The sequence below is a fragment of the Myotis brandtii genome, unplaced genomic scaffold (assembly GCF_000412655.1).
Source record: "Myotis brandtii unplaced genomic scaffold, ASM41265v1 scaffold504, whole genome shotgun sequence".
NCBI lineage: Eukaryota > Metazoa > Chordata > Mammalia > Chiroptera > Vespertilionidae > Myotis > Myotis brandtii.
Window position 1 is genome coordinate 647,931 of NW_005369217.1, and position 22,369 is coordinate 670,299.

Here is a 22,369-nt window from a genome sequence, read left to right on the forward strand (position 1 = left end):
TGTCCCTGTGTCTTCCCCACCCCATGGGCAGCCTCTCTGTTCTCAGTTGGGGACAGGAAGTGGGAACCAAGTCCCACCAGCTTGAAGCAGCCCACCCTGCTGACAGAGGCGTTGTCTCCTGCCAGGGAGTAGTGGCAGCTGACAGGCCAGTGCAGCCACCATGGAGACAGCTTCCGCAAAGGCTCCCACTGCCCCCATCCTGACCAGGCCCCACCGGCAGCCAGGGCCCTGAGGCGGCATGGCCAGCACCCACAGTGCTGTGTGTAGCAGGAAGGGGCCTGGAGGGGTCTCACCCTCTCACACTCAGTGATGGTGCAGGTGAGCAGACATCCTATGAGATGGGTGACCATGGGCGCCCAGACTGGGCCCGTCCCCCGGCCTGATATCAAAGCCAGAGGGGCTGCCACTGTGACTGTTCAGTGAATGGTCTTGACCAACCGGACGAGAGACACAGGAGGAGGCCAGGGATGCGGATCCCTGCCAGGCGCCCCCCCGCCCCAGCCTGCCCCCCTAACCTCTGTCATGGGGTCCCCAGCGTCCAGCTTACCCGGGTGCTCTCAGGCTCCCTCATGGACCCCACCCCACCTCAAGCTAGTAGACAGAATAGTGAATGAAACAGAATGAATGTTTTATGTCATAAAAGACAAGCATTTACTTTCTTTCGCTCCTTCCTGGGCGGGCACCCTGGTGCGCTCAGTCCCTCTGAATCATGGATGGATGTCTTTTTGCATTGGGGTGAGGAGTGCCTGACTCTAGTTTGGGGGGGAGGACAAATGAGTGGTCGGGGAGGAGGGGGGAGACACTAGCACTCTGCAGGGAGGTGGGGTGGGGGCCAGGGAGCAGTAGAAGGTGTGCCTCAGCTTGAAGTGCCCCTGCCCTGCCCTCTCCGCACACCCTGCATCGGCTGCAGCCCGCCAGGGTGATGCCCACAGCAGGACAGGCAGACCGCAGGCTCGTAACGGGCTGCTGGGCATCACAGTCAGAAGTGTGGCAGTCCCGGCTGCCCAAAGGCGATTTAAGGGGAACACAACTCAAGCACACTTGTGAAAGCCTGGCTCTCGCTCGCCACCAGGAGTAGTGACGCCCACGGGAGGTGAGGTCGGTGCAAACAGTCAACCTGGCAGCTGGCAGGACCCTATCAGGGTGGTCAAGGGGCTCCTACCAGGCTCCCCCCCCCCCCCCCCCCCCCACACACACCTGATGGAATTCCCTGCAGGGGAGGAAAAACAGCAGCAGCAGCAGCAGGTAGTTCCAGATGCAGTTCCTTTATTATTGTGCCCCTGGCCCCGAGGCTGGCTTACACGGAGACCAGCGGTGGAGGGGCTGTTTACAAGGAGAGCAGTTTCTCTGTATGTGATAGAGTCAGGCAACTTCCCTGTCTCTAGAGTATTGTGACAGCCCATATCCAGGACCGCCGGTTCCAGATCCCCAGAAGCCTGTCTGGCCTCAGGAGGAACGGGCTGCCTGGAAAGACTTGTGGCGCTGGCACGGGTGCCTGTGGTGCTCACGCAGCGGGGAGAGGGCACGCGGGAGGCCGAGGGAGGAGCACAGGCCTGGCACTGTGCTGGAAGAGAGAAGGGGCGACGAGAGTGGCGTGGGGCCGGAGGGGGTGGGAAATGGGGCTGGACTGTGGACCTGTCCCCTTCAGGGAAGAGGACCCGGCATCTGCTCTGCCAGCTGGGGTCACAGACGGGCTCAGGCGGCCCCTCAATCCAAGCGGAGGTGGGGCAGGTGCTGCAGGAACGCACAGCAGGGAGGCACGGTCCTGGCTGGCGGTGAACTGCCCACAGCCGCCCCGTGTCACAGAGTGAGACCCAAGCCTCACACCCGGAGGGGACTGAGCCCCGGGGCTGTGACACACGAAGGTGGTTCAGGGCTGTGGTCTAAAGCAGTGGCTCTCCAGGTGCAACCCCAGGTCAGCAGCACCCACATCACCTGGGAACCAGCTAGGGACACAAATCCTTGGCTCCACCCTCTGATCTGAAGATGGGGGAGGGGGAGAGGAAAGAGGGGGCAGAAATCTGTGCTAAAAACCCTCCAGGTGACCCTCAGGCGACCCTCATGCAAGCTCAAGTTTGATCACTAGCATCCTTGGCAGATGTGAGCGCCACCCAGTGGTGACACAAAATGTGGGGTTCTCCTTAGCCATCAAACCACCTCCCCTTCTCCGGTTCTGTCCCCAGCCCAAAGTGGCCAGTAAGGAGAGTGTTTTCAAGGCTGATAGCAGGGTGGGTGGTGGCGAAAGTAACTTTTCATTCACACCCCCCACCTTGAACCCCTGAAGATGGACCGGGAGTGGCAGATCCCAAGACCAACAGTGGCCGTGGGGCATGAGGATCTTGGAGGCACATCGCCCTGCATGTCACCCCGCCCCTCCTCAGGGCCAGGCCTGGGGCCGTGCACTGGGCGGCAGCCTGATGAGATTCTAGGCCCGAGACAGCTCACACTGTGCCCACCCAGAGCCCGGTATTGGCGGCAGAGGGGAGGGAAGGCAGGCAGGAGGCGGTCAGCTCCACCAGCCGGGCACCTCCTCCCTGCCCGGGGAGGTTCTGTGATGCATGAGGCCACATGGGCGGGCGGGAGTGGCATTTCCTGTCACCTGGCCAGGCCTCCATGCCCAGACCACTGTCTCCAAGTCGCATGAGCGTTCACATCTGTGTGGGGATTCTGAGTGCCAAGGGCGGTCACCCTCACTCTGGTGTCAGTGTTGGCTCCGGAGGTGGTAGGCCAGGCGCCCCTGAGCCATGGCCCCAGGCTCCTGTGAGACCCTCTGCCTGGGGGGGGGGGGCATCCTGTCAGCCCAAAGGAGCCACTCTTCTCTTCCAACCGCACAGAGCAGGGCTCTAGCGCTGGGGCTGGCGGTGGTCCCACCCAACCGGGGAGTGGGTGTGAGGCTGCGTCCACAACACCCTGCGGGCCATGCTGCTCCTGAATGTCAGCCTGGCGGTTTATTAGAGATGGAGAACTGGGGGCGCTGGGGAGAGGGGTGGCGTGACGGCAGCCACTGCTGCTGACTCTGTGAAGTGGGGGGAATATACCCTCGTACCTCGGTCCCTACGAGATGGTGTGTCTACGTGACTAACACATTCTAAGCACACAGTAGGCCTTCAATAAACACAAGGCCCTGGACACTTCCCCCCCCCTCCCCCTCCGCCGCCGCCCCGTGGCTATGCCTGAGGAGCTCCTGGAGCTGGGAGGGGGAGGGAGAAAGAGAAGGATGGTCACAAATATTTTAAACAAGACTTCATCCCCTCACCAAAGGCCGTTACACTCCTGTCTCCCCAAACACAGGTCATCCAGGGAGTTGGGGTGCAGCACTCCCTCTGGGAGGGGTGTTCCTGTGAGCTGAGGGAGGGAAGGGCCGCTTGGTGAGATCGAGGTGTGGGTGTGCTGGCCTCTTTTCTGCACCTGTGTGTCGGCACCTGTTGCCCCCGCAGGACTGCGATGGCTCTCACCAGGCACGCCTTCTCTCTCCGAGGAACTCAGGGCCCTGCCGGCCTCAGAGCAGGGACCTGGGGGAGCCATCCTGGCACAGATCTGCATGCTCACAGGCGGGACCGGCACCCCAGTTCTGACTCCAGCCTTCAGGGTGCCCCTCGGAGAACCTGCCATACCCTGGGCCTCAGTTTCCTGTCACCATGTCTCATCTCCCAGGCCATTGGCATGAACAAAGAGGTCCCAGTCCCCAAAGGTTCTGGGCTGCCCTGTCCCTTTGCGGCTTGGACCAGCCCGGTCCTCGGTAGCGCTCACAAGACGATGTGGTAGTGCTCGTCAGCACAGGAGGTGGGGCAGGAAGTCAGGTCTCCAGGGTCTCCCCCAGTGACAAGGCCTGGCACCCCATCCCCATCTGCACAGGCTGGGGCACCTCAGGAAAGTGAAGGGACCCAGGAGGGGCAGGCATGTAACAGGCCAGCACCCCTCCCACTGCCGCCTCCCTCGGCCCTCGGCAGAAAGAGCACGCGCTCTCTCTCTCAGCCTCACTTGGTGAGACCTGTCTGACTTCTGTCCCTGCAAAGAGCTTGGCCTCACCATCACCTTTTATTTATCTGCATGAGTCCCGGGAAGCTGGAGGGCAGCAAAGATGACCACACCACCGTTTCTTTTGTCCTTGATGCAGCCTGGGGTTGCTAGCAAAGCTGGTCTCCCTCCTAATGAATTTTTCTCAGCCACCCCAAGGCCCTCTGGGTGGAGGAGCTAAGCCAGCCAGGGTCCCCACCAGCCCCAGAGGCAGGGAGGCAGGGAGGCAGGGAGGCAATGTGTTCTGAGGGTGTGCAGTTTCTGCACAGATGAGGGCTGAGCTGGGGATAGCAGGGACCTGTGTATGGGAGAGAGAATACCCTTCACCCAGGACTGACCCGACTCAGCCAGAGCTGAGCTTGTCACACTGGGACTGGACCCAGTGGGGAGGCAGGAGGTGACCTTTCTTGGCCCTGGTTTTAGCATAACAAGGGCCCACCTCTCATGGGTGGGGCAGGAAGAGGGTCCCTGTGGCTGGAAAGAGCAGGGCCCTGGAGGTGTGGAAGCTGGTGTGGGGTCTTCCTGTTGGAGCACCATGTCACAGCCTCAGGGGGCGGGGGGTAAGGGAGGCTGTGGCTGTCGAAGGAAAACTGTGGGCATCTGCACTGCATTTCTAGGCTTTGCTTTCTGTTCTCCCTCACCATCAGGAAGTTCTTCCTGAGGATCCCCTGCCCAATTCAGACAGCGAGGCGGGACCGGAGGGAGGGACTGTGCTCGCTCTGGGAGTAGAGCGAGGCCTCGTGGTCAGGGAGCCTGACACAGGGCAAGTGAGGTTCAGGGCGGAGCATCCCTCGACTTGGAGCTTTACCTTTTCAGTGGCTCCGACGTTTGTTTCAGGCTCTGAGATTGGGTCCAATTGGGAGGAGTTTTACACTCGCCCACATTAACCGCCGAAGGTGTAAAACCCTGGCCGTTCTGAGGATCAGGCCCTACACAGGAGATTCCTGGAGGCTGGGGCTCGGGGCCTTTCTCCCAGGGCTCCTCTCCCGGGGAAGGCCTCCAGGCGGCGCAGGCTCCTGCTGCAGCACATGCAGGTGGGGCCAACTCCCCGCCTTCTCTACGCCCCCAGCCCCCTCGCTCCATGCCCGAAGCCCCACCATCTACCACTGCCCGCATCCAGCGCCCGGCGGCCTCACCTCATTCTCTCCACTCCCAGGCCCTGCAGGAAGGAGCCAGGCCATGGGGACACTCCTCTCCCGTGAGAAGGCCTTGGGGTGGGCAGATCAGAGGCCTGGGCCTTCTGGGGGCAGAGATACCCCTAACTGCCCACCGTGATGCATCTCTGGGAGGCCAGAGCAAAGCCCCCAAACCTAGGCAGAGGCGAGAGGAGGGCTGCTCACTGATGTGGTTTGGGGATCCTGAAATCTGGGCATAACACCTGGAGGCTGGGGCTCGGGGCCTTTCTCCCAGGGCTCCTCTCCCGGAGAAGAAGGCCAGGCGGCGCAGGCTCCTGCTGCAGCACATGCAGGTGGGGCCAACTCCCCGCCTTCTCTACGCCCCCAGCCCCCTCGCTCCATGCCCGAAGCCCCACCATCTACCACTGCCCGCATCCAGCGCCCGGCGGCCTCACCTCATTCTCTCCACTCCCAGGCCCTGCAGGAAGGAGCCAGGCCATGGGGACACTCCTCTCCCGTGAGAAGGCCTTGGGGTGGGCAGATCAGAGGCCTGGGCCTTCTGGGGGCAGAGATACCCCTAACTGCCCACCGTGATGCATCTCTGGGAGGCCAGAGCAAAGCCCCCAAACCTAGGCAGAGGCGAGAGGAGGGCTGCTCAGCACCCGTCGGGGTCACGCTGAACGCCCGGTCCAGAGGGGTCAAGGTCTGTAGTCCTTTGATGTCGTTTCAGGAGCTGGGAGGGAGCAGAGAGTCCAAATCTCTCACCTTCCCGTGGTCCTTGGGAGCCTCCTGTCTGTCCCTGGCAGGGCCAGTCCCCACCTGGGCTGGCAGTGAGCACTCAGAAGTGGAGGGTTCCCGTCTGGTGGGAACTTCAGGAGCCGTGGTCTTGAGCACTTGGTGGGTCTGAAGGGTGGGCACCAGGGATGGGGACTTTCTGCGAGTTTCTAGATGAGCTATGCTGGCTCCCCGGGTCTGGCAGATGGGATTTGGACCCCTGTCCTTGTGGGGGGAGGTTGGAGGGGGACAGGATGGGCCGTTAGTGAACATGCAGCTGGAGCCTCCGGTGCAAGCAGCAGGTGAGAACCATTCCGCAGGTCTGCCAGGTGGAGAGAGCAGAGATCAGGACCCCACCGCGGTACGGCCAGCAGTGCCCAGAGTGGGGCTTCCCACACGGAGTGCGCAGCTGGGACCTGGATGAAGGTCAGGTTCCCATGTGGGAGGTGGGGGAGGGAGATACTGAGATTCTGCCATTCTGACAAGCTCCCAGGGAACACGCTCTGAGAACTGCTCTGCAAGAGCAGTACTTCTCACACTTTGATGGGAACGAATCACCCAGAGGAAGAGCCACACTCAAGGGGCCAAAGAACCGCATGTGGCTCTCGAGCCACAGTTTGCCGACCACAGGGCTAGAGCATCAGCCCAGAGCAGAGCAGTGCTGGGAAGTCACCTTTTCCTGGTCTCACTTTCCTGTCTCCACACTATTGAGGACCCTTATTCCCCCGCCTTCCCTTGCCTCCTTCTTCCTCTCTACCCCTCCTCTCCTCCCTCCCACCCAAGGATACACAGGGACAAGGCGAGGATATTTGGACTAGGGAGGCCACGACTGTGACCATGCTCCTGACCATGATGCCCTTGGATCCTGACTCCGGTGGGGGAGGGGCACTAGGGCAGCCCCATGACCACCCTGTGGACATGGGCCAAGGTGCACTTCCCCAAATATAGGAGCAAGGCCCCATCTTCCCCAAACTTTCCAACAGCTGCTGCCAACGGGAGGACAGGCAGGTGAGGACTCCTACGGGCCGGTAGGCGCTCGGTCTCTCTTTGCGAGGCTGGCGTAGGAGGTAGTGAAGGATGCCCCTCTTCTTCCCCTTCCTCCCTCCTCTCCATCCCGACGTGGGAGGCTGGTGGGGGTGCTCCTAAGGCTTAGGAAGAGCCACACTCAAGGGGCCAAAGAGCCGCATGTGGCTCTCGAGCCACAGTTTGCCGACCACAGGGCTAGAGCATTGGCCCAGAGCAAGGAAGTGCTGGGAAGTTACCTTTGCCGGTCTCACTTTCCTGTCTCCACACTATTAAGGACCCTTATTCCCCCCCCTTCCCTTGCATCCTCTCTACCCCTCCTCTCCTCCCTCCCACCCAAGGGTACACAGGGACAAGGCAAGGATATTTGGACCAGGGAGGCCACAACTGTGATCATGCTCCTGACCATGATGCCCTTGGATCCTCACTCCGGTGGGGGAGGGGCACTAGGGCAGCCCCATGGCCACCCTGTGGACATGGGCCAAGGTGCACTTCCCCAAATATAGGAGCAAGGCCCCATCTTCCCCAAACTTTCCAACAGCTGCTGCCAGCGGGAGGACAGGCAGGTGAGGACTCCTACGGGCCGGTAGGCGCTCGGTCTCTCTGCGAGGCTGGCGTAGGAGGTAGTGAAGGATGCCCCTCTTCTTCCCCTTCCTCCCTCCTCTCCATCCCGACGTGGGAGGCTGGTGGGGCCCTGTGAACACAGCCCTCAGCTCCAGACTCGGTGCCAGAGCAGAGCTAATCCACCAAGTACTCGGAGCCACAGCTGAAAGGCGGCCTAAGAGGTTATTTTGTCTCCCACCGGCTTTTAGCAGATGGTTGTCACAACCATTCCACCCAGGTGTCACGCAGCATGCCTTGTCCTGTGGTTATCTGAGTCTTTCTCATCCTTGCTAAGGGGGAAGCCGGAGGGAGCAGGTGGACCAGCAGGGACTTGTGGCCACCTCTCCTACACCTCATGCCGGGGGAGACGGGAGGGCTGGGCTCCCAGCATGCTCACTCTTGAATGAGATGTGTGTTCCCAGGGTGCCTCCCAGGGAAGGCACAGCGAGGATGGAGTGTGCGAGCCAGAATCTCGCCAATGCATGCACACACACACACACACACACACACACCCCACCCTGACTCATGCAGAAGAGTAATGGACTGAGTGTTCAGATCCCTGAGTGAGCTGTGTCTCCTTCCTGGCAGAGGACATGCAGAGATCAGCACACTGAGCAGCAGACCAGGGTGAGCAGAGAAAACACACAAGTTGACCACGGGAGCGGGAGATGGCGATGACAGGCTGCTGGGCCCAGCCTGTGTGGGATATGGCACCCCCTTCTGACAGGCGGCCTGGATGTAGCATGTGGCACACGTGGGCTTTTAACAGAGAAGCCTGAATGCTTTCAGCTTCTTTCGAGGTTTCTGACTCAGCACCTGGCGGTCACCAAGAGCATCAGGGAAAGACCAGGAGGTCCCAGCAAGCCACTCGGTTCCCCTTAATGCCCTGCAGAGTCCAATCTCACTGTCTTGCCAGTTTTCTGGGCTCTGCAGCATGTTCCTATCTTGCCGTGTGGGGATGTGGGGGTGGGAGTAGGAGTGGGCTAACTTCCATTGGAACCGTGTGGCCTTGGGTACAGCTACATCCCTCTCTGAGCCTCAAATCCTCCTCTATCAATAGGAAAACCTCTGACTTCAAGCTAGGTTTCCTCCAGTCCCGACCAGGGAAGCATATCACACCATCTTGGCTTTGTCTATCCTGAGCCTTGAGGGTCTCCCAAGTGCCAGGCTGGGCGTGTGTGGGAAGGTGCCTGGTGCCTGCTCCGGCGGGAGGATGACTGTGAACCTGGGAACAGGCCTGGTGTGAGCCCTCCTTCAAGGCCAGCAGCTGACCTGGACTTGGGGAGCTTAGTTCCAACACTGGCCAGCAGAGGGAGCTGTAACCCAGGCTTGGCTGCTGCAGGGCCAGCCTCAGAGGAATGGAGGGGAGAGACTGCCCATGGAGGTGGCCCGGAGAAGCTCTCTCTGGGGGACTCTAGGAGTAGTTCCACAGTGAGCTGGACCAAGACTTTCATGGTGGGGGTGGAGGGGGCAGGAGGCACCTGTGGGCCTGCAGGCGCCCTGCCACCTGGCCTCCTGGGCATCACTCCTGCAGGTGCACTTGGCCACCTTGCCCTTGGCTCTGGGCACTGGCAGTCCCTCCCTGCCCATGGCTTCACTGCCCCATCTCGGCTTCTCCAGGCTCTCAGGCCAGAGAGGCCAGAAAGAAATGGGCACAGAGTGTGGCCCCGGCCTGGCCAGCGTCCATGCAGAGCAGGTCCCCTCCATACCTGAGGCAAACAGCAGGTTTCCAGAAACTGCAGCTGATTCAGGGGCTGCATGCAGAGCAGCCTCTTCCCCAGACCCCATGGCAACTCCCCCGGGGTTCAGTATGTGGGGCAGAGGCCTGCCCTGGGAAGTACACGAGGGGCCGGGTGACTGCCCCCTGGGGCTCCCTGGGCCAGCTCCTGAGTGGCGGTGAAGGGGCAGCTGGTCTGTCCAGGGAACAATCAGGGCTTCTGGGAGAAATAATGTGCCGCATGGAAATGATAAAAGTAATGACGGGGACCATGTCCTGAGCGCCTGCTACCTGCTCGGCAGTGAGCCATGTGGTTACACGTACACTGCCGACCCTCACTGGTCACGAACCAGCTGTAATTAGCCCCACATCACAAATGAGGAGCCAGGGCTCAGAGACCAATAACCAGCCCTCGGTTGTCCGGTCTCCCTCCAGAGGGCCAGGCCCAGCAGGAGAGGCTGCAGCTGGACCCTCCGGCACTCAGGCTGACGTGGGCCAGCAGCCGTGACCTGGGAGGAACCCACGCTGAGGCTCCCTAGCCTCACACCCATCCTGCTTCTCTTTCCATGGAACTGTGTTGGGAGGGAGTTTGGGAAAGCAAAGGACCACGGAGACCTGGGTGGCAGTTCAGGACGAGACCCTCGTAAGTCCCCTCCCTGGGCCTCAACTTTCTGGTCTGTAAAATGGGGAGGACACTGTTACTCGCCTGGCCTGGCTCTCAGGTTGTGGGGATCAGATAAGAGAAAGTATCTGAGTCACTCTGAAGTCCACTCAGAGTTTCCATTTATGGAGGCCCTCGCCTGTGCCAGCTGCTGCCGTCACACGTATCACCTTGTTCTTATCTGGCCCTCACGCAGTTGGGGAAACAATCCATAGTTTGAGGATGACATTGGGGAGCCAGGAAGTAACTGCTCAAGGTCACACAGAAGCAGCGGCAGAATTGGACCCAGGTCCTCTGGTAGGTAGCCACTGCTCTCCCCTCTCCCCTGGACGGTGCTTATAGACCAGGCACAGGACTCAGCTCCCTCCAGAACCGGCTGGGCTGAAGCAGGAGTGTCAGGTGAGGTGGGCACGCAGGGCCCTTGCTCGCTCAGCCTGTCCTTGCCCTTGCGGGTGCCACTCCTGTCTCCTCTGATCTTGACCTGTGACTAGAATGACTCACGGGAGTAACACTAACTCCCTGGATGGCAGCTGGGGGAGGGTGGAGTAGTGACCCAGAGCAAAGAGCATGGCTCATGCTCGGAGCAGAGAGCTGGGTGTACACAGGGAGCACATATCCACAGGTGTGCACACGCACATAACAGAGAAATGAGAGCATGTCATGCACACACACACACACACACACACACACGTGCACAAGCACACCTAAACACATATACATGCATCCAACCCCCACCATGATGCATGCGGACACACCCAGGGCCCACACAGACACAGCAGGCTGCACACACACCTGCACATGCACACACAGGGGTGCATGCACATACCTGAGCCCACACTCACACTCCTCTCAGGTCTCTGTTCCTTACAAGTTCAAGTTGGCCCCCTGGCCCCAGGCATTTTCCTTCCTGTCTCTGGGGAAGAGAGTGACCGTGTGACTCAACTTTGGCTGCAAAGGGAAGGGGAGAGGAGGCAGGGCAGAGTGTGCGTGTGCAAAGGGTCCGTGAGCTCTTCTACAGCCCCTCCCCTCACTCACCTGCAGGCAGGCCACCCCGATGCCCACTGCTCCCATGAGCAGCAGGTGGTTGGCCAGGAACTGTTCCAGTTTGGTGATGCAGCCTCCCTGTAAGGTAACAGCAGGTCACACTCACCTTGACCCAGAAGTGGGCGAGGATGGGAGGGAAGGGCAGGCCGGGTGCTGCATCCAACTGGCTGAGGGAAGGCCGGAGACGGAAAGGGCCTGGTCCAGCTTTCCAATTGCCCACAGGCTTTTGGGTGACCAGGGTAGGCCATGATGTCCCAGAATCTCTCAGTAGCAGGTGTGCATCCCCTGCTTTGTGCGGCCCTTTGAAGGCCCAGCACTGCTGCTTTCTGGCCAATAAATAAGTGGGCCCTGCTCCCCCCACCTGTCTGCCCTGAGCTTGCCTTTTGGGGGCCCCTGGATGGCCAGCTGGGCCCTCTGCAGGCCCCAGCTGGAGATAGGTGCTCACCTCCACCTTGTAGATGTTGGAGGGGTGGGCCCTCTGGCCGCAGCGTGCTACCACCGTCTTGCAGCAGCTGTCGGGCACCCGGCGGCCCTCGGCCTCCCGGGACAGGATGTAGGTGCTGTGCTGCCAGTCGGCAGAGCTGTTGCTTCCACAGCACTTGAACTGCAGAGAGAGGCAGAACCTGGCGGTGAGGAGATGCACAGGCCCCTCCAGCAGCTTGGTTCCAGGGAGCAGGACCATTATTCAAATAGTAACCAGCCCCTTTCTTCTCCCTGGGATTCCTCCCTTCCCCTGTTTGGAGTGGGGGCTGGTCTCATTTCAGGCAAAATTTGCTTGCAGGTCACCTGTTTGCTGCCTTAAACATCACCAAGATCTTCAAGGAGATTATGGTGGTGCCCTGGGGCAGGGAGGGTGTGTGAGAAGATGGGCAGGGAGGTAGAGGTAGGTGGGGCCACACCCACCAGAGGTAGTTTTCTGGGCCCGCAGGGAGGCAGAACCCAGGGCCAGGGACCCAGTCCTGCCACAGGTTCCAGGCCCCCATTCAGGCTTTGAGGCCTCAGAGCCCTGAGTCCTGCAGGGACACAAAAGGTGTCCCAGAGGCCACGGAGCAGGCAGCTCAGCAGTGACCAGAGGGGCTGGTGTGAGCCGACCTGGGCCCTGCATCTGCTGCACCTCCCAGGGCAGGGATGTGCCCGCCCAGATCAGGGTGATTAAAAAACAGGAGATTGGTTATTTCTCGCCCTTCTGGTTTGGGGACTGAGACTTAGAGTCCCTACATGGGCCAGGGAACATGGCTATTTGAGGTGGTCTCTGGTGTGAGAGGTGCGGGTGGGGTGGGGTTTAGTCTACTTAACAAGTGTTTGTTAGGCACCTACTATGTGCCGGGAGTGACGCTCGGCACTGGGCTCAAACATGAGTTTATCGAACCTTTCATTGCCTGTCGTCCAGTAGGAGTTGACAGAGGTAAGGAACTTGCCCGGGGCACACAGACGGAAGGGACAGAGAGGACCCCACCCTGTTGGGGCTTACGTCCTGCTGCAGACGGTCCACTGAGGTGGTGATCTCCATGGCTCCAGGCTGCCCATAGTTCTCAGACAGCGTCCGGGTCATGTGCTGCTTCAGTTCATTGCTCAGCTGGAGGGTGGAGGGGAGGTGGGTCAGCAGAGCGCCCCACCCCAGTCCCCAGGCCTGCGCCTAACCACCAGCTACTCTGCACCACTCTGTTCTTCCAACGGTGCAGTGCGGTGGTTTCCCACACAGTGGAAGGGACCCTCCACGCACAGCAGACAGAGTTATGAGACGATGTTGCAAAAGCTGGGGCCCTAAAATAAGGGTGTGGTGGGAGGAGCTGAGAGGCAGGTGCGGGAGGAGACACCTCCGAGGCCCAGGGCTGCTTTTAAATACCTGTTGAATTTCATTTTGATCATGAGATCCCGTGGGCACCCAGTGCTCCTCCAAGTGCTGGCTTGAAACAACCAGCATGGTCACTGTCCCTACCAGCTGAATATCAGTCTGGTCGTGACCTTGAAGCCTGCTTCAGAGGGCACGCAGTGGGAGAGGACCCGACTGACCCCTTCCTCCTTGTCCTTGCAGGCAGGCGAGGCCGGTGCTGTCTTCATAGTCTGGCATGTGGCCCTGGGCCAGGCCTTGCTTTCCCTTTGGATGTGTGACTTCCCCTTAGGAGGGGAGAGGAACCAGCCACCCCCAGGGAAGCGTCCCCTCCTGGCTCCCATGGTGAAGACATCCGCATCCGCAGATGGAGGGGAGGGTTACTGGGACCCGGGCGAGAAGCAGGACCCAGATGTGCCGAGGAGTGTTGGGGCCTGGGAGACAGGACCACCCTGTGCTCCGGTGCCTCAGCTTCCCCAGCACCCTGCACCCTCCCCCACGCGTGGCCTCCTGGGGGTGCTATGAGCAACGTAGAAGGAAGACCTTCCACTCACCCTCTGGTAGTACACGTGGGCCAGGACCCCCGCCACCAGCTCCACGAGGAAGATCACCAGCAACAGGCAGAAATACTAGGGGCAAGGGGAGAAGACGGTCACCCTGGGATTAGGCCTGGGGAGCGGATGGTACTTCAGGGCCGCTATGAAAATGCTTTCCTAAAGTAGTGAGGGGGGTGGGGCACCTGCCAGGGACCCCCACCCCTGGACCATCTTCCTGTCTTCCCAGAAGCTCTGGGCATACCCACCTCTGGCTGCTGGCTGCTGGCACGGAGTTCTCCACTCACCTCTTCACTCACTGGTCTGCTGGCAGCTTGTTAATCCACCCACACATCCAATACTTACTAAATGCCTACTATATGCCAGGCCTCATCAGTACGACGGTTATTGCCTTCAAACTTGTTGGTGGTAGGGGGATAGATAGTAAGTGATCATAATGATGTGTTTTAAATGCTGTTATGGCCCTCACCGGTTTGGCTCAGTGGATGGAGTGTCGGCCTAGCAGTGATGGTGAACCTTTTGAGCTCGGCATGTCAGCATTTTGAAAAACCCTAACTTAATAGGAGGGGAGAGGAACCAGCCACCCCCAGGGAAGCGTCCCCTCCTGGCTCCCATGGTGAAGACATCCGCATCCGCAGATGGAGGGGAGGGTTACTGGGACCCGGGCGAGAAGCAGGACCCAGATGTGCCGAGGAGTGTTGGGGCCTGGGAGACAGGACCACTCCGTGCGCAGGTGCCTCAGCTTTCCCAGCACCCTGCACCCTCCCCCATGCGTGGCCTCCTGGGGGCGCTATGGGCAACGTAGAAGGAAGACCTTCCACTCACCCTCTGGTAGTACACGTGGGCCAGGACCCCCGCCACCAGCTCCACGAGGAAGATCACCAGCAACAGGCAGAAATACTAGGGGCAAGGGGAGAAGACGGTCACCCTGGGATTAGGCCTGGGGAGCGGATGGTACTTCAGGGCCGCTATGAAAATGCTTTCCTAAAGTAGTGAGGGGGGTGGGGCACCTGCCAGGGACCCCCACCCCTGGACCATCTTCCTGTCTTCCCAGAAGCTCTGGGCATCCCCACCTCTGCTGGCTGCTGGCATGGAGTTCTCCTCTCACCTCTTCACTCACTGGTCTGCTGGCAGCTTGTTAATCCACCCACACATCCAATACTTACTAAATGCCTACTATATGCCAGGCCTCATCAGTAAGACAGTTATTGCCTTCAAACTTATTGGTGGTAGGGGGATAGATAGTAAGTGATCATAATGATGTGTTTTAAATGCTGTTATGGCCCTGACCGGTTTGGCTCAGTGGATGGAGTGTCGGCCTAGCAGTGATGGTGAACCTTTTGAGCTCGGCATGTCAGCATTTTGAAAAACCCTAACTTAACTCTGTTGCCGTGTCACATATAGAAATTTTTGATATTTGCAACCATAGTAAAACAAAGATTTATATTTTTGATATTTATTTTATATATTTAAATGCCACTTAACAAAAAAATCAGCCAAAAAAAATGAGTTCGCGTGTCACCTCTGACACGCGTGTCATAGGTTCGCCATCACTGGCCTAGGGACTAAAGGGTCCCAGGTTCGATTCCGGTCAAGGGCATGTACCTTGGTTGCGGGCATATCCCCAGTGGGGGTGTGCAGGAGGCAGCTGATTGATGTTTCTCTCTCATTGATATTTCTAACTCTCTATCTCTCTCCCTTCCTCTCTGTAAAAAATCAATAAAATATATACTTTAAAAAATAATAAATGCTGTTATGGGGCAAGCCCTGGAAACTATGGGAGAGCAGTCAGAGAAGGCTTCCTGGAGGAGGTGACACCTGAGTGGCACCTCTAAGGATGAGTGAGCATTTGCCAGGTGAAGAAGGAGAGGAGTGCATGCCAGGCAGAGGGGAGAGCAGAAGCATGGGGTGTTTGAGTTCAGGGACATGGCTGGAGTGTAGGGGCTGCAGCAACCAAGGCTCTGGAAAAGCACAGGCAGGGGCCCGGGAAGGGCATTGCAGCGGTTCTAAATTCCCCTCACCACTGCCTGACTGCTCCGGTTCGCTGCTCTGCACGCTTCACAGCCCTGCTGACGCTGCTGGCTGGGTTCCTGGCTGTGCTCTGGGCTGTGACGGGCCTCATCCTGCCCCCACCCCCACCTGCTTTTACCACCAGGAAGGCTCGGGACACTGCTGGATCCCGGTACGTTCTTGGAGGAGCCAACAGGTCAGAAATGCATGTCAGGCCCACGTGACTGCGAGGGGACAGGGTGAGGGAGATGGTGCAGGTACAGGTAGGGAAGAAGGAAAGACGTGGGGGGAAAGGAGGAAGAAGAGGGGGTGCTGTTGCCTGAAATTGGCCCCTTCTGGGCAAGCACAACCCCTACTCCCGGGCACTGGCTGGTGATGCTCTTCCTCCCTCCAGGCACTGCCCACCTGTGGGTGAGCTCTGAGATGCCAGGGTTCATCAGGTGTGGCAAGAAAGTGGGCAGGAGGGTCTGAGGGCAAGGAGACAGCTGGCACGGGCTCCCAAGAGTTGACAGGGTGGGATAGCAGGAGGGCAGGGGCTGTCTGGCCATGTCAGAGGCGATTTCAGCCCATGGGCCTGTAGGCCTTGCCCACTGGCTCCCAGAGCCCAGCAGGGGACTTGGCAAGGGCAGGACTGAAACAACACAGGGGAGAGCACATTTCACGGACAAAGAACTTTGACCCACGAGCAGGCTTCCTTTCAAGTTAAGTGAATCCGCCGCTTCTCCCTCAGCCATTGGATTGAGCTCATTGTCTCCCAGCACCGAGTGAGCAGGGAAACCTACAGTCTCAGTACTGGTGCCAGGCCTGCCCGACACTGTCCTGGGTCCTCCCTTCCTGCCCTGCTCTATGCTGCACCAGGAATGGCCCGGGCCTGCATGTCCCAGCTCTGCCCGTCCCTTCCCAGGCCCAGGCCCGGTCCCCACTGGGTGAGGGTGTGGAGGAGGTGGGTGTGGAGGAGGGTGGGGGCACCCGCCTTGGTGCCCCCTGCAGGCTCTGGACGGAGGCTCAGGCTGACTGCACAGGATCCCAAGCTCCTGGCCCCCAGATGAGGTCTCGAGTGGGGAGGGCAGAGGCAGGTTCCAAGTGGGCATGTGCCCTGGGCCCATGGATTCTTCCCGCTACGGGGAGGGCTTTGGACGAAGGGGGCTGTGTGTGCCTGGGTCCTCGGGAGGCACTGAACACTGTCCATGTGAGCAGGAGGCTGACGAGAGGTCTGTGGCTGGGTCTCTCTGCTAAGCAGCCCGGGTGCCTAACACAGGGCCTGGAAACTGGAGGATGGTGTGGAGTGTCAGCTGACTTGGCTGTGAGTCCAGGCTCTGCCACTTGCTGGCTCTGGACGGGTGACCTCTGACACCTGGGTGTGAATTAGAAAAATGTGCTCCAATGAGAAAAACGTGGCTCAGTGAGCTGGGCGAGCTGACCTCAGCCTTCCCTGGTTCCTTGTACAAGGTGTAACTCCAGGGCCAAACGCAGGGCCCTGCCTGTGGGGCTGAGCCAGTGGGTGGCCCATCCTGCCCTACTTACCCCTAGGAGGACCCAGTGGGAGGCGAGTTACGCTTTACGATGATCTGACCTGCTTCCTGCTCCAGAGCTCATGGCGGCAGCCTGAGGTGAGCAGCACTTGTCAGCCAGCGGCAGGCACGGTCGCCTGGGCCAGATGGTTGTCCTCCTGGGAGCTGCCTGGCCCACTGGACAGTGTGTGGCTGCACTGACACCCACCCAGGAGGGTGTCCCCGCTAATGCATGCACTCCAGGGCCTTGGGGATGTGCCTGACCCGTAGCTCCTCTAGAACACAGCTGCACCTCCCTGCTGGCTCCACATTCATCCCCACTCTCCCTGCTCTGCCTCAGGACTCGGTACAGTACTCGTACTCAGAGGCCAGCTCCCATCCTGCCACCAGAGCCTCCGTGCGGTGGCTGCCAGTCACCCCCAGGCTCCCGGTGCACCCCTGTGCCTCTGTGGTGTGGGAGGAAGAGATGTCGAGCCTGTGCCTGCCCCTCTGCCCTTTGCCTTACTCGGTCCAGCTTAACTTCTCTCGGAGTCTAGTTACTACCTGCACACGCTGGACAACGCTCCCGTGGGCACACAGAGCCTGAGCACAGCCCGGCCTCTGCTCTCTCCCTGCCGCCTGCCTGGGTTCGCTGCCCCGGCCGCATCTGTGCTCCGCAGCTGTTAGCCACCAACCTCAGCTCCCGCAAGGCCCCCAAAGCCCTCCCTGAGCTGGAAGTTCCTGGCTGTGACCTCACTGCTGATACCCTTGAACCGATCTGACTGGCGGGCCTCACGCTGGTCTGCTCCCGGGACTATGGACACTCTGACCCGTATCTTGTTCTGTCTTCGCAGGCCCCGTGCATGGGTGTGAGCCTACCCCTCCCCCCAGCTCCCCCTGTGCCGGGCCTGCCCCTGCTCTCAGGGCTGTCCCCGTCCTTCCAGAAGTGGCCGCCCGAGTCTTGGCCGGACAGAAAGCAGGACGAGAATTCCAAGGGAAGCTCTTGTAGCTTCTGCCCCCAGAGCCCTTGATAAGAATGATGCCACTTCAAACGATGCCAAACTGGGCCCCAAACATGGGAGGAACCAGTTTGGTGAGCACAGAGTGGGACGCAATCATCTCCCCCTCTACCATTTACCAAAAGGGGTTTCCTTTTATTCTGTAATGGAACAGTTTGAACTGGAAGTTGGATATTTCCTAAAACGAAATGTAGATCCAGAACGAAGCTGGGGCAGGCACAGCACTCAACCAAACCGGAGAGGCTCTGCAGGAAGCCTGCGGTGATGTTTCTCGCGGTGACATTACGGGACGAGTCTTCAGAGGGACAAGGGACCTCCGTCCGCCGCATGGGACAGGCCAAGCCCAGGTGCGGTTCTGTCACTGGGCCTGCGACACAGGGCAGCTCGGCACCAGCTGGCACCACCTTGAGGTAAGTAAGTTTCAAGAACTTTATACAACTGGACTTTGGAATTTCCCCATTGGACTGATTCTGCCACAAAGAAGGGAGCTTCGCTAAGCGCTCCTCCTCTGTCTCACTATTCCGCACGGTTAGAGAAGGGCACCGAGCCGAGCCACCTTCGGAAAATCGAGGCAGGGTGTCCGGGCGGGTGGGGGGAGAGGCACAGTGTGGTCTCAGGGCAGCGAGGCAACAGGAGGAGAGGAGAATCGAGATGCTGCCAAAGTCAGTGGCGGGGAGAGCACAGCTGGAGGCTCCCCGCTTGACTGTGTGTGAGAGGATTACAGCGGCAGGCGCGGGAGGGCAGGGAGCTCAAAGCCACCCAGGCCAAACAGGAAGAGCTGGAGCCAGCTGTTTAAGCGGCAATGACCTCAGGGCTCATTATTTTCTGGCAATTAACCACGGGCTGGAGGCAGCCAGGGCTCAGAGGTGCAGCTGCCTGGCCTGTTTGTGCAGAAAAGAGAGGATGTGGATTTGGGAGCCTCAAGCCATTCCTGCAGCAAGATGTCACTGTTGGAAGGATGAAGGTGACCTCCACCCGCTCCAGCCCCAGCCCAGGGCTCATAGCCCGGGCCCTCCAGCCCCAGCCATGCTGAAAGCTGGGGTTCAGCCACCCCTCCTGGGGCTGTTCTATGGGAAGACTTTAGGGCAGTGATGGCGAACCTTTTGAGCTCGGCGTGTCAGCATTTTGAAAAACCCTAACTTAACTCTGGTGCCGTGTCACATATAGAAATTTTTTTTGATATTTTCAATCATAGTAAAACAAAGACTTATATTTTTGATATTTATTTTATATATTTAAATGCCATTTAACAAAGAAAAATCAACCAAAAAAATGAGTTCGCGTGTCACCTCTGACACGCGTGTCATAGGTTCGCCATCACTGCTTTAGGGAGTGCTCTGGCTAATGGCTGATGCTAACATCCAGTTCTGGCCCAAAAGGTTGGGAGCAGAGAAGAGGACCAGGCTGGGCAAGGAAGGCTGGTTGACTGAGTGGGGACGTTGGAAGAGGGCAGGGGAGGAGCAAACCAGCCACAGAGAGGCAGGAGCTATTCAAGAGACAACAAGAGAATGCATCCGAGGCGGTCCAAAGTCCCAGCCAAAGGGTTGGGGTGCAAAGATCACACTGTGAGTGTTCGGGAGAGAACACAGTGTCAGAACTATAAGCCAGAGACAGGTGTCCACTGGATATCACGCCGGGACTGTTAAGAGTCCAGACTGACTGGGCTGAGAGAGCAGGTTCCAGAGTGGACAGCAGGGCCTGGCCAGCTGGCTGAGGGAGAGTCACCAGACTCCCCAGGGGGCACACAGCCCAGGGGCTCAGAGGATGCTGCTGCCCGGTGGGTGTGGGCATGGGGGGAGTGAGCGATTGCTGTCTCCTACAAGGCCCCTGGAAGGGCCTAAAGCAGTGGTTCTCAACCTTCTGGCCCTTTAAATACAGTTTCTCATGTTGTGACTCAACCATAAAATTATTTTCGTTGCTACTTCATAACTGTAATGTTGCTACTGTTATGAATCGTAATGTAAATATCTGATATGTAGGATGGTCTTAGGCGACCCCTGTGAAAGGGTCGTTTGACCGCCAAAGGGGTCGCGACCCACAGGTTGAGAACCGCTGGTCTAGAGGTTCCTGCTGTCCTGTGGAGAGTCGTGGTGCGGCCTGCAGGTACCTGTGCACGTGCCTGGAACAGAAGGGATGAGCATGGGCCAGGGTAGGACAAAGCACAGGGTAGGTAGCAGGGACACCAGGATGGGCGTGGTGATGGTAATAGGTTGGTTATAGGAGGAAAGGGAAGGCTGGCAGGGGAAATCCCTGCCCTGCCTGAGGTTAGGAGAAGTCCTAGGGCTCAGAGAGGTAAGAGCTCTGACCAAGTTCAAACAGGAATTTAACCTCCACACAGTTCTTTGTCTTTTAATACAGGCGTTTTGTCTTCCTCTCTTCACTCCAAGCCAAGAACTGGTTTTAGTCCCTTCTGTGCCCAGCAGAGCAGAAAATTCTGGAAATGCTTGTGAAGGTCGATGAACTAGGCAGCCTCATCAATGTAACATGGTGTATGAGTTGCCGAAAATTGAAGAGGGGGAGGTGGTGGAAATTAACCAGCTGTAAAAACTGCTGGGTATAGAAAATTTGCTGCTACGGGTGGGCAATGATAAAGTACATTTCCTGCAGCCTGAGAAAGGTGGATCTTGAATCCAGAATGGTGCTGGTCAGAGAAAAGAGTAATGGGACTCAAGGCACCATGGCCTGCGAGTCTGGGCCCAGCTTTCCTCTCTGAAGATGCTGTGTGACCCTGGGCGAATCACTTACCCTCTCTGGGCCTTCTGCATAAAATGTGGGGCTTAGATGGGAAGAATATCTTGTGCTGCTGCTCCATCTGTCTGTGCAGTGTCAGGACCAAGCCTCCTCTCACCGGGCCTCCTGCTTCCCAACAGGGACGCCTGGAGGAACACTCCTGCCTCTCCCCCTTCCTTGCTCGCTGCTCCTCTTATCTGTTTGGCAGGAGGCCTCCTGCCCTCCTCGGGGACAGCCTGTCCTCAGGATGCCATATTCTCTGCTTGCTGCCATGCACTGAGCTCAGGGAGGCAGTTCTCAGGGAGGTGCCGAGGCCTGTCCTTTATCACCCAGAGCCGAAGGGCTGCTGAGGCTTCTATGCAGAGGTAGAGCTGCATTAGTAATAACGATGACGTCTGGCCACCATCTCTGTGTCTCCCACGTCTCATTCTCCAATTGATCCTAAGCTCCCCTAAGAGAGTGTGACGTATGGTTTGATGGGGCAGGGCACTGAGCATCGGGTGGAGGCACAGCTTCCCAGAGTCGATGCCAGGACCTGGCACGAGAAGAGCCGTCCAGACAGCTGTCCAGCTACCATTCCTGTCCTGGTCCCACCGACGTGGGGGGACGTGCAGCTCTGAGTGGGTCCTGCCCTCTCTGCTGCCCATGGCTCTCGGCAGGGAGTGCAGCCAGCGCCGGCGCCCTGGTGGGGAGCACCACAGCGGGCAGGCAGCGAGTCTTTACATGAATGACTTGCCTCCACATGCTCCTTTCTCCCATCAGCCCCTGAGAGTAGAGCAGTAATACCGCCCGTCCTCAACTACCTCCGAGCACCTACGTGGGCCTCGGGAGGTTTCCCACCCAGACCCATTTCCTCCTGCCAGCCACTGCCAGGCCATCCTGGGGGGGGGGGCGGGGTATGTGTGTGCAATAAGGTTCAATAAGGTTCGTTTTAACACCAACAGGATGAAATGTCACTGGGAAGGAAAGACATCTGCAGGGACCCGTGGGCTTCCCAGTAATTGGCTGAAGGACCACCCGCTGTTTGGATCGGCTATTCTGAGGCTCCCCTCTCTCAAGAGGCTCCGTGATGAGAGTACTGATCACTGTGCCTCGTTAGGCGACAGGGACTGAAGCTTGTCTCTTTCCAGTTACACGGCTGAACCCAGAATCTGCCAAGGAAAGGAAGCTGGAGGATGGAAAGGCTGAAGGACAGAAAAACAAACTCTAGGATTGGAGATGTAAGCCCACCATCCCCTGCCTTCCTGCAACACAGACAGGCACAGACACACACGCTCTCTGTCCCTCCTGGCTCAGCCCTGCTCTGAGACTTGCTCAGGGCCCCGGTTGGGAGTGGGGAGACAGCAAGCCCCTGTGGGTGATACCCACACATACATTGAGCTGAACTTGGCCCCACTAGGTGCAAACACTCCGCGGCGCGTAGCAGAGCCGATTTCTGCCTCACTGCCAGCACCCGGAGGCTTGACCTCCCCTTCTGAGTGAACGTGGTGGCAGGCAGCCAGGGCACTGACCTCCAACTCTCACCTCAGTGCTTCAGTGTTCGGCTGGCAGGCAGACCATGGGTCCCAGGTCATGAGAAAGGTGAACCCCGTTCTCCATGTGAAATGGGGCAGCAGAAAGCCTCGGAGCGAGCCTTGGGTGTCCACTGGCTCTGCCAGCCCCCGGCCACGAGCTTAGGCAAGTCTCTTTCTGTCTCTGGCTAAGGAGCTGTGAGGACCCAGGGAGTAAGAGCCCACAAATAGCTATTTGTTTAGGTTCCTTCTCAAAGAGGCTTGGTCATT

At 58.8% G+C, this 22,369-nt stretch overlaps 1 protein-coding gene across 2 annotated transcripts in view; it reads right to left on the bottom strand.

Annotated features, from left to right (window-relative positions):
* Positions 1 to 5,352: 5,352 nt before the first annotated feature.
* TSPAN11 (tetraspanin 11) overlaps positions 5,353 to 22,369 on the bottom strand; it is a 64,943-nt gene continuing 47,926 nt past the window's right edge. The window contains exons 4-9 of one of the 2 annotated variants that reach the window (XM_014548339.1): positions 14,165 to 14,239; positions 12,426 to 12,530; positions 11,400 to 11,558; positions 10,946 to 11,032; positions 10,737 to 10,823; positions 5,353 to 6,228 (exon numbers count right to left, since the gene is read on the bottom strand). In XM_014548339.1, coding sequence (XP_014403825.1) covers positions 10,749 to 10,823; positions 10,946 to 11,032; positions 11,400 to 11,558; positions 12,426 to 12,530; positions 14,165 to 14,239 — 501 coding nt within the window. In that variant the 3' untranslated portion in view covers positions 5,353 to 6,228; positions 10,737 to 10,748. The remainder of the gene's footprint in view (positions 6,229 to 10,736; positions 10,824 to 10,945; positions 11,033 to 11,399; positions 11,559 to 12,425; positions 12,531 to 14,164; positions 14,240 to 22,369) is intronic. The other variant, XM_014548338.1, reaches the window with a different exon arrangement.